Source organism: Buceros rhinoceros, unplaced genomic scaffold (genome assembly GCF_000710305.1).
Source record: "Buceros rhinoceros silvestris isolate BGI_N320 unplaced genomic scaffold, ASM71030v1 scaffold8546, whole genome shotgun sequence".
Classification (NCBI taxonomy): Eukaryota; Metazoa; Chordata; class Aves; order Bucerotiformes; family Bucerotidae; genus Buceros; species Buceros rhinoceros.
In genome coordinates, this window is record NW_010418042.1 from 38954 (window position 1) to 50795 (window position 11842).

General features: G+C 46.0%; 1 protein-coding gene across 1 annotated transcript in view; it reads right to left on the reverse strand.

Moving 5' to 3' along the window:
- ACBD6 (acyl-CoA binding domain containing 6) overlaps positions 1-11842 on the reverse strand; it is a gene marked incomplete at both ends in the record, with an annotated part of 37292 nt that overhangs the window by 661 nt on the left and 24789 nt on the right. The window contains one exon of the mRNA XM_010138381.1: positions 5913-6018. Coding sequence (XP_010136683.1) covers positions 5913-6018 — 106 coding nt within the window. The remainder of the gene's footprint in view (positions 1-5912; positions 6019-11842) is intronic.

Genomic DNA, 11842 nt, shown 5'->3' on the forward strand with positions numbered 1-11842 from the left:
ACAGAGGAGGAGACATCGGGGCAGGCATCGCCCACACCCGTCCCCCGCTCACTCTACAACACGGGCTGCCGCATCCATGCCTCCGGCTCCTCCCAAACCTCCGCAGTCTTCTTCCCACTCTCCTTCTCCAAGTCTCCGCACGCCTGAAGTCGCTCTGATGTTATACATCAGCAACTCCAAAGAGAAAGACAGCTCGAAGCAGTTTGAGATGGAAGGGTTTCTCCTTTGTTCACCACGTACACTCAGTAAATTAGACGTACTGCTGGTATCGGTCTCTCCTGGCTGAGGACAGCACGGAGCATGCTTGGAGGGGATTCCTTGGAAATCACCCTGCAGACAAGCAAGAAATCATCCCCCAAGCTGTGACATGCCAGACTGACCTGTGTTTTCCAGTACACTACATAAAGCAGTCATGGACCTTCACAGATGAAATCAGTTACATCAGCCCACGCCTGGTTATAAATCTCTCAACAGAGCAGTGGGGAACAAGGTGAGCAACTCATTTATCTGCTAATGGGAACCATGAGCCAAATTTCCCAGCCACGGTGCCAAAACAGCAGGAGGGACAGGAGACACCTGCAACTAAAGCTCACCCTGCTTCTGCTGGATATTCTCGGGCAGGGCAGCAGAGCTAGGACATGATTTTGAGGAAGGAAATGCGATCTCGGACACAAGGCATTAAGCTTTTTTAACACACTTTTTGACCCACTAAGTAATTAATTTTTATAACACATAATTTTAATGTTATACTAATTAACCTTGAATTAGAATAAATTTTCTGACAATGACTTTCTGTGGAAGCACTGATGACATCCACGGGCCATTTAATGATTAACGTTCTTGCACTCAACACCACTATCAAAGTCTAAAAGGGGTGAAGAGTACCATTTAAACCAACTGGTAAACATGGGAAGATCTTTAATTCATATTTAACATCCTTAACGCATCTCTGGACTGGTAATTACTTAAGACCTAAGATATCAGTTGGACAAATATCAACTTTTTTGTGCCACAGATGTTTATTTCGAAAGAAAGAAGCACTATCTGCAATATGAACAACAGCAATAAATAATTCAACAAATCTCAGTTTCTTCATATGTGTGTAGAGGAATAATACTGTAATTACACAAGTACAGGTATTGTGCAATTATGTGACAAAATAAAGGTATCTAAAGGTTTTCTGTTCTTTATATTAAAATTCACGTAACAGATTAGTGGCTGTAACATGTTGGTTTGTGTTTGTCTCTGGACAAGAACAACATTGTTTTACTGGTGCTGAACTCGGCTGAGACAAATAAAGGAAAACTAACAGTTTGGGAGAGACAGCGCTGCCGATCCTGTCAGCTCAGGGGTACTGCCACACCGTGCAAGCAGTCCCTGCCCATGACACCGGAAGGCTGGTCCTGCTGCAAACGTTACCACTTGAACAGGACAAGAAACTGAAGCCTGATCGCTCACAGTCATTAAAAATCTCCTTGTGCTATTCGCGGGAGTATGGATTTCGAGTCTTGGGCCAATTCCACTTTGGGTAATTACACTCTGCTTACCTATATATTTTCTCCGCAATTCTAAATGGATACAATATTTTCCAATTAGTGCCTTAAATGGCTCTGCATTGTAATTGTGCGCTATTAAAAAGCTGACATGTTCCACCCAAGAAAGGGCTGCATCCTTACAGCACGCTACACCCTGAACACAGGGTGCAAGGGGCTTTGGAGACCTTTTGTGCAAGAGCTCGCCACTTGATGTGGAAGTTAAAATACCCGCAGAAGAAGCCGAATAACAAGAAGCATTACAAAGAAACTTGTATTTACAACAAGATAATATTCACTTCTGTTTGCACAGTATTCGGTAAATTAAAACTCTCAAGAGTTCTTGGTAATGCACTTAGGCAGCTATACAAAGCCCACTGGTTTCCCACGTCTTCCTTAAAACAAATCTTAGCAATGAGACAAGCTTAACCTGGATATGCAGTCCACCTCCTCGTACAGCATGGATATCACCTACGCATGCTGAAAGGTTCTGTAGGCTGCACAGATGCTGCCTTCTATCAGCATATAATGTGTGTTTGAGCATTTAAATAATGCGGCAGAAATTCTAAGAGCCGCAGATCGAGCTTTCCCCAAACACTTCCCAAACGACTATTTCATTAAGCAGCAGAGACTCAAACACAACAGTTTCGTACAGGACAGCACTGCATTAGCCAGGCCTGGTGACTAAACACGACCAAACATCGAGGTACCCCCTCCATGCAATTCAAACACACAACGGTTGTTGCAGAAGTTACTTAAGAGGATGCATTTTCCCCTGCCTTTGAAATATTTAATAAAAAAAAGCATAAAAATAGCCCCAGTGCACTAACCCTGCCTCTTAAATCTTCCGTGCTTTGCTTGGCTAACTGCTGCCAGCTTGGCCAGCTTCTGCAGCAGTTCCTCAAGCCAACAGCACATCAATTTTACTCCGCTCCAAGTCACAGGGTGTTCACAAACAAAGCACAGGACAGGGATTTGTCTCAGATACACCGAGTCTCAGCAGACAAATGGATGGCAATGATTTTCCCATCAATTAGCCAGGGCAGAGAAAGAGGAGAACAAAGCCAAACTGAACGGACGTGCTACAGTATTCGGCTACACTTCTAGGTATGATGTCTGCAGCTGTAACGGCGGTAGAGCAACGGGAGCCACTCTAACTTGGGGCAAATGTTTTATTACTGGGAATTAAGAGGAGATATATATAGAGCGGCTGCAGCCCCCCAACAGAAAAAACCGTGAATGGAAGGGCCATTGTTACAATTACACAGGTAAAATTCAGATGTGACTTGGAAGTCAATCACTTTCAGAGCTCTGAAACAGTCGGGGAAGCTTTTCTCATGGGAGTAAGGCTGTAAATCCAGAAGCATGTGATCCTTCTTCACACTCATTTTTTTCTGCCTAGCCATTTCTTGGCAAGCTGGCATCAATTTGGCACTTGCTGTCCCAAAAGCACAAGGATCGGGGACTAAGCGAGTATCATTTCAGACGCCTTTCATTAAAGTTTTGGCAAGAGCTTGAATACTACCCACAGGTACCAGGTTTGCTTACTGGGATTTCTCCAACAATTAAAAAAAAATTCCCCGTTTACAACCTCCGCAGCCATTGCCATAAATTACAAAAGCAACTGGCCTCTGAGCACTTTCTGGTTTGTTAGAATTTGAAGAAACATCCTTCTCAGCCCACAATCCGCACTACCAGGATGTGCCTGCAGCAATTTCACGGCCACAGGCCATTTCTTATTTCATTAGTCCTGCTGACAGGCACGAGAGAAGCAGGCTGCTTTAGTCTGTGCTGCTTCTAAGGGAACGCAGGCTGTTCTGTTGAACTCTGGGCAATTTAGATACAGTAAATGGAAGCTTCTACATGATTACTGTCATTAGATTCTTTGTTTAATTCCACGCTGCAGTTTATTATACCCGAGCTGTTAGCAGGTACGCTGGCCGCAGTGCTGCACACCTTTATCTCTACCACTTCGAAAGCTGCCAAGTGCACCTATCTAAACCCCAGAGGCTCCTGCTGGCCCTTCTGAAACGCTTTTGCTTTGAGTGAGTTGCCTTGTCCCCATTTTACATTTTTATTCCTGGTTTCTTTTCTCCTCCCGCTAACTTATTTCAGGTTTGCATGAAATGAGGGGATACAATCAGATACTCTACGAAGGCATCCCACAGAAATAAAGTCTAGAAGCCTTACACCCTCAGTCAAGTCTGTATTGTAAAGGAAAGGCTGAGCCTGCCCTCTTTGCGGTTTAGCACTAGACTATTCGGTGCTTCAGCAGATTGTTTCATCACACGTTAACTCTTTGTACGTGTCCCTGCCGCCACGTTAAATTTATATGCATCTAAATCGAAGGATTGACAGTGTGAGTTATGTTCTGAGGACTAGGAGAGGCACCTTTGGGGTATGGCAGGATGTATTTATTCAGTAATACTAAAACAGTTGATAAAAATGACAAGATCATGCTTTGCATACCCTTCGCTCTACCAAAGGCTCAGTCTGGGTTATCCCTACTCTAAAATGGGTTCTGAAACTTCAATCGACCTGCATGATACTGGAAAATCAGCTACTCTCCAGGTGGCGAAGGACACATTTGGATATCGAACATCATTGGTAACGGTTTCAGCTCTTTAACATAATGTGAAATAGATATTTCCTCCCATTTTTTCTTTTTGGTACGCTGATCTTTTTTTTCTAGTCAGATTTGAGCCTACAGAAGCCAGACCTGCCAAAAAAGTGCCCCCCGAAATGCTTCTCATTTCCCTGTTCAAGCATTCGCTGGAGCAAGCAAAAAAAAAAAAAAATCATCACTGAGGCAGTGAAAATTTGTCTAGGGGGAAATTTGGTGCCAGTAGGAATCTTTCGCATGAGCCCTTCCCAGGTAGGCAGGTCTCCAGCTCCTCTTAGTGCTCTGCAATAGCCACGTGCTAACACCCGTGAGATCAGAAATAGGTCTTCTCGTCCAGCAGAGACTCACGGGTCATTCCCAAAGATGTCACCTGGCAGTTTTGGGATCAGGCTCTAAACATTTATGTTGATAGAGCACAAAAGTATTTCATCCCTCTTTCACCAAATATTTTGATTTTGGTAAAACCCGTAATTTCTTTGGCTGAAAACAAGCACATTTGTTGCTTGAACACAGAGGCAGGCCAAGCTTCTGAGCTCTGCTAGCTAGGAAAGAGCATCCTGCCAGTGGCAATGAAGCCATGCTAACACGATGTCATTATACACTTATTGCACGTGAGCCCCAAAATGAGCTTTTGTTAATAAAAGGACTCCAGCCATGTTCTGCGGGACCAGCCTGGACATTCACTCCTGGAACCTGTGGTCGGCGGACGGAGTGATGGAGCTCAGTAATGACGCTGTTGCAGCGACTGTGTGGCACATGACAGTTTCAGTTCATTGAATTTGTGATGTGAAATTCCAATCCTGATCGTGAACACCCTCCCTCCTCTCCTCTCCTCTGAAAATTAATCACATGAATTCCTGGTTAATAATAAAAGGCCCCGCCATCAGCATGCAGAGCCCCAGCCGGGGCTGTCATGGCTCAGAGGGCAGAAATCTGCTTAGAGCTACCGGAGAACCCAACTGAATTTGCGGCGTCTCAGTCTATGAATGTGTAAGCACTTCATCTGTTCACCAGAACACAATGTGCCGGAAAGCAGCGGGCAGGAGTAGTCGCACGTAGGCTGGACCGCAAACAGGGCTAGGTGGCAGCACACAAGCATCAAAACCAAGGTGACAAAGCTGGTACCACTAAGTTTCCTGCAGCATGAGCAGGAAATCGTCCACACCAGGTGTTTGCTTTTACCAAGAAAAGGATCACAATTTGAGACACTTGTTTTTTTTCTTGATGTTTCTGGCAATGGCTGCATTATCTGCTGTATTATCTGGGGGGAAATAGTGTTTTGAGTCCGACGCGCAGAGAAAGATTGGACAATGCCACTGCTTCTGTGACTCTAGAAAGCCAGTGTGACTCATTTGCCCTCCACCTGGGAATGACGAAAAGCTGGTGGCATGGCAGAAATCCTACCTCACCCGCGGACAGAGTTCATAGGTCAAAAAAGCCACTTCCCTCACTTCCTACTTCTGTTTGACCACCTTTAGTGTACAAGGTGGAGAAGTGTCTGCTGGCATTGCAGAAAACAACACGGAAAGTCGCTTTCTGATATGCTACAGCGTTTAAGTTAGTACATCCACGCTACTAGAAATCCAGTGGAAAGCTATTTTCAGATAGATGACCCCTGTCTCAATGACCAAGTGTTTGTCCCACCGTTGTAGTTCCTAATAATCCCAACCAGGGAATTCCGAAGAGCAGAGGCACCCAGTTAATACACAAAACAGTTAAAAGATCAGTGGTCTTTATCTTTTTTTTTTTCTCCATACCTCCTCATCTGTGACATTCACATCCACTTTTTTTGATCGAATGGCTTTGGTTACATAGTCAATGTTGTTTTCTCTGCAGTAATCAAAAATGTTCTTGTCCTCTTCCCTATTCAGGAAACAAAAGCAAAAGAAGCACCGTGTTACTGCACAGCACAAAGGCGACATGCACATAATATGCTCTAACTTTGCTACAGACATTCCAACACCCTCACCGGACTGAAACAGACACTTGGTATTGCACATGCAGAATAATACCAATAATACCCTCCCAGATTAAGAGACAGAAGGTCCTGCCTTCACATAAAATTGAGGTCGTTTTTAACAATATTATGCCAGCACAAAAATCAGCTTACTCCTGTGGACTGGCACAAGAAGTCTATAAAGCAAAGCCAGCAAAACCCACATTCAAGTCCTGGTATAAATCCCTGCAATCCCACAGAGGATAAGACGACTAAAGCTGCTCTTCTCCGTGCTATACAATCTTGTAACAGCCACACTGGGCCACACCAAAGACCTTGCCGTTGCCACCCATCTCAGATGGTGGCCACTAATGGTGGCTCCGAGAAGAAAAGCAGAAGAAAAAGGACACGCGCAAAGCAATCCGTCCCCAAGTTGGATTCTCTCGGCTTCACAAACTCAGTGACTTCAGGATTTCTGTAGCTAGAGGCTGCATCCAGATGAGCATATTTATCAGCCTTTTCCAGATCCTCTTCCTCTCTGTTCTGCTCTCTAACCCATTCATACTCTTGGCCACCCTGAAGGACGAACTCTGTTCTGTGTGTGAAGGGGTGAACGCTGGGCAAACACTTTCTACGGTGGCTTTAAAACACGCCTGCTATTACTGGGTACTCTTTGGTAAGTAATTGTCCAGGGATTTGTGAAATCTTTGGTGTTTCTCTCGGAATCTAACCACAGGGGTTTTGGGTTTTTTTAATTTATTTACTAGCCAGTAAGTTGCACTCCTCCTTTTTGCATTGACAGTGTTCAGACAAAGCTTGACCGTCACCTCTGCTCACAGCAGCAGGCTGGCACACGCAGAAGGATCAGCACATGTCTGTGCTTGCTTAGGGCTGCTTGCAGGCAGAAAGATCAAGTTATGGGGTCACTGGTGCTTGAGTTACACCTACAGCTTCTTCTAGAGCTGGAAGTAACACCCTGTCAAACTTCTTTTCTTACCAGCCAACCAAACAGAACCTCTAACGAAGTTCAGGCCTTTCACTGATTCTTCAAACATTATAAAAGAGCTTTGCATGAGGGGCTGGAGCTACAGTGCGTCGTGGCAGTTAAAAACATTAGGGACCTCTAGCAAAGGGACAGAGCAGAACCAAGACACTTCTATCTCGCTGCGTAAATCCACACTCACGTATCTAATGACGAGAAGTTACCGACACCAGTATCGCTGAGGAACTACAACTCTCCTACCATCCACGCCAGTTTGCCAGTGGAAAGTTCCACACAGCTAATTTTTCTGTGGAAAGGGGACTGTGCCATGACTACCAGGAGGCACCTTTACAATAATACCTTCAAGTACAGATACGCTGATACAACTGTGCTGCTAGTAAGGACTAAAACGAGGGGATTAATGTTCTAGAAGTAAACCAAAAGCCCACAAACTATATCCTCTCTTTCTAGTTTCCAGATGAAACCTATGGCTCAAATGAACCCATCGGTGTTGCCACAGGATTTGGCAGCTTCATGAGAGTTAAACACAAAGTAGTTGCCTCTCAGGACATCCCCAGATTTCAATCACCTTAAGATGATCGGGATGTTCAGCACAACTCAGAGCTGACAGCCTCAAAGGAAATTCCTAATAACAACAGGCTGTAGGAAGTCAGACCCAGTGGGGAGGTTGTTCTGCTGTGAGCCTTCTGGACAAGAGAAAACCGCCTCTGCAACGCCACGGGCGGTCTGAGAACTGATCCCCCAGTGTTAAAAGGCAACGGTACTCCTCCTACTCACCTGCAATGCTCTTGAGCCTCACAGGCTGATGATCATGAGAGCAAAGAAAAGGAAAATCTAAACATTATTTGCTTTTCTGAGCAATGGGTTACAAAGAAAAAGCGATGCTCTTTGACCTGTAGTCCCCCCCAAAATGAAAACATTGATGCCACTAAGCCCACATCCCCTGCTCCCATCAGGGTAGACAGAGCTCCATGGCACAACTTTGTCTTTTATCGTTATGTATCTAGCTTACCAAGTTACACCTGAATTCTTCAGACCTCAAGCATCCTTCTCCTTCCTCAGTGCTAGGGAAGGAGCACAACATAGCTCCAGCAGCAGTGTTGCTTTCTCCAAAGAAGTCACTTCCTCTGACCTCTCTCACCTTGTTCCTTTAGTTCTCCTGCACATCACCCCCAACCTCTGTAGGCAAGCAGTCCTCTCCAACAACTGAGTCGCACCTTTCTGGTAAAGAACTGGGTGCCACACAAGATTCCACGCTCTATGTCTAGGCCTAGGGACACAACAGAAGTTTCTTAACCAGTCTCTCATGAACTTATTTGTTGGAGGTCTTGTCCGCTCACTACGTACAGGCTCCTGCGAAATGGATCACTTGGTACTTTAGAGGCAATTACTTTGAATTCTAGAGAAAAAAGGAATCTCTGGTTGGATTAGAAAAGCAAAAGCTTATACTGCTTGAGATGGAGCTTGACAGACTCATGATGGAGGTCATGAGACATGCCTGCCCCTACTAACAAGGGCTGATTTGATATGCTGGGAAGTCCCTCCAGTCCTGCCTTGTTAGCCCAGCCTCCCAAACACACCCTGAAAGCAGCCTTTTGGGTGAAGCTGCTTTTCAGACGCTGTACAGCAACTTGGTTCCAGCAGCTTTCTCCCCATTGCACAGCCACACACACCTCATTTATGGAAGAAAGAACGACCTGTAATAAAACCAAAGCAGAGCCCAGTCTCTTCTTGCTAGAAGTCCACAACCATCCTCAGCTACTCCTGGATGATTTTCTGTCTCACATCCATGGGCTCAGGCTGTGCCCTCCACCCCAGCAGCGATGCCACCCCGTCAGCCTGGGCACCAGCATTTCCACACGCTGCAGAGCCTGGGCAGCTCCAGCCTGCTGCACCAGAGGTACCAGAAGGCACGTGGCACGATAAAGCATCTGACTGCGCTCCACTCATGTACCAAACCCAGGTGCTGTTCCTACCACAGCCCCCAGACAAGACTCCTACAGTCTCTTCCCAGGTGTATTATTGTCTGTAAGGGGGCAATGACCTGACACAGCTATTTGGATATGATTTAGCTTTTTTGGAATAACCACCTCTGCAAATGCTCTATATATCTACACGTGCCCCTTCCAAAAAACCACTTTCCTTTCAGAACTCTCCACAATGGAATTAATCCAGAATAGCCATTTCCCCACCTGAAGACAAGATTTTGGGAAATTTCGTCTTTCTACTCTGCATTTATTTCTCAAGCTTTAAACCATTCCTTGGCTCTTGAAGCTCTCTTTTAAAAAAAGAGCATATATTATTTCCAGCTTTCCTATAAATATTAACAAAGAGAAACGAACCCTTTCCTGAATAGATCCAAGGGAAGTCCATACAGTTTTAATGAAGACATTTTACCTGCAAACAAAATAGTCAGATGAAGCTGCACCCCAGACATTTAAAACCATATAATCATGCCGCGTGCCAAAACCAGGAAGGGAAACTGAGAAAGGAGCTCAGAGGAGTTAAACCCAGATTTTTGGAGGGACCAATACTGGGGAACAAGCTCCGCTTGTCTTTATTCCATTCACACCACTCTAGTGACTCCCACTTACTGTCTGCATTCAAAACCACACAGGACAAATAAGAAACGTGGTTTTAATACCTTGCAACTCAAGGGTTTTTCCCCCCCCCTTCCAATATACATTTGAATAAGTTGGTGAGCTCTAGTACTTCTGGACATGAGAAACCGCTCAGAGCTGACTTGGGCACTGGTTCCCACAGCACCTTATTCCCCCTCCCTCCCCCCCCCTCCCCCCCCCCCCCTTTTTCCTCCCATGTGTGTATGTGTACATACTGAATAATGCCTGCACTGTAGTAGCTAGAGGAAAACAAAAAGGATGTAGTGTTTTTATCAGAACAGTTCCTACCAGGAATTTGCACTCCACATAGAACTGCTAAGAGTCAGCAGCAAGGCCCAGAAACTGGTAGAAACAGTCTAAAACCAGACAGAAGCTCATCAGAAATACAAAAAGAAGCGAAGCTGCAAAGACACTGCTCAGGTATTTTGGGAGGATAGGGAACCCATAGCATTTCTATCAGAATTTTCAGGAAAAAAGAAAATCTCAGTTTAAGTAGAAATACATCATTCAAGACATCTTCAGCTGGGAAAGACCACGAAACTCAACCTAAGGGAGAAGTGCACAATTACCTAAAAGCTGTAGCTAAAAGGAAGACTCAGATGCAGTTTTGTTTCCACGTTGGATGGTGCGATACACAAGTGCTGGCTTTTTGTTGAGCTAAAATAGGAGTCTTCAAGGCAGCGCCCACCTGACTGTCAGTAAAGGCAGTGGATCTGTTCACATCGATTTCCTGAGGATGGCCAGCAGGGTTTCTCTTCTCCCTCGCTGTTCAACCCCAAAAGCTACTTTCTTCTGCTCTCCCCCATTCCCAGTAGGAGATGCTAGCCCTGACTGAATGTTGACTGCAGGAAACTCATGGGCAGCTTTTTACATCCTTGAATAAAAGGATGTGGAAGAACTTAAACTAAGCCATCTCGCCCCAAGCTTGGAAGGCTTGACAAGCTTTCTTGCAAATCTCCTTGCTTTCTGAACAACCACCAAGAACGCCTTGAAAAAGGGCACAAAAGAAACTTGAAATGCAGATATTCTACCCTCACGCAGAGAACATCCTCCAGGTTTGCCCCATCCCCTTCCTCCCCCCTTGCAGGTTACCTCCAGCACAAAGCTCTGGGCAGAGGGCTGCGATCTGGTGATACTTTGGGTGTCCTCTCCCCTTCTCCTGGGGTGGTCCAAGGCATGTCCCAGTGGACCCGCTGCGGAGTGGCCCTGGATGCTGCTAACAGGTGGCTTCACCCGTCTGCTTGGCACAGCGCTGCCGAGCGAGCGGGAGCGCGGCGGAGCGGAACGCACAGCGTGCGGGGAGCCGAGAGACACTCGCAACACTTACTGTTTATGTCAAGGCCCTCGGCCCCCAAGGGACCCATTTTCACATAATCTATAATTATCTCTTCGCTTTAATCGCCTCGTCACTTCTGAGGCTCTCCTGGGCACAGGAAAAGGAAAAGCTCATTAACTGAACCTTTTCTCCTCTCTCCAGCCACCCATAGCTTTTAATTGCTTGGTGTTGTTATTATCTATCAGTGCAACTGGGATCATTTTCATAAGAAAGGGTGGTGGGGGGGAGGGAGGCAGGAGCGGGTCCCTGAGGTATGCACCACAGACAAACCTTTGCTTTCTCAATTATTTATGCCAGCTGAGGTTTTACAAGCTGAATAAATCCATAACTCAAGTTTATTTTGAACTGGCAGGCTGTCCCGGGGGAAATGTTGCCCACTTGCCGGCACGCTCACGTGCCGTCCTCTGAGAGCAGCCGGGACATAGCGAGACATGTGTCATCCAACTCCCCACCCGCCACCACGCTGCCCCACTCAGTGGAAGATTAGCGGGAGCACCGGAGAGGGGGCAGCCCCGAAAACCCCAAACAGGAGCCACCACCGAAGAACGTGCTGCCCGAAGGTAAGGCAGGCCTGAGCCAAGTCACCCCTTTGCACAACAAAGCCAAGCCCCGAGGGTCACCACACCAGGAACAAGAAAAATGGGGGGAAGCAATAAACTTGGCAATCATCCTGAAGTTAGGGACTTGCCTACTAAACACCACCAGAAGAACATCCATTTCCAAACAACCTGAAAAAAACCCCAAACCCCAGCTGCCTGCACCTGCAGGGGTTTTATCAGAGACACGCTACG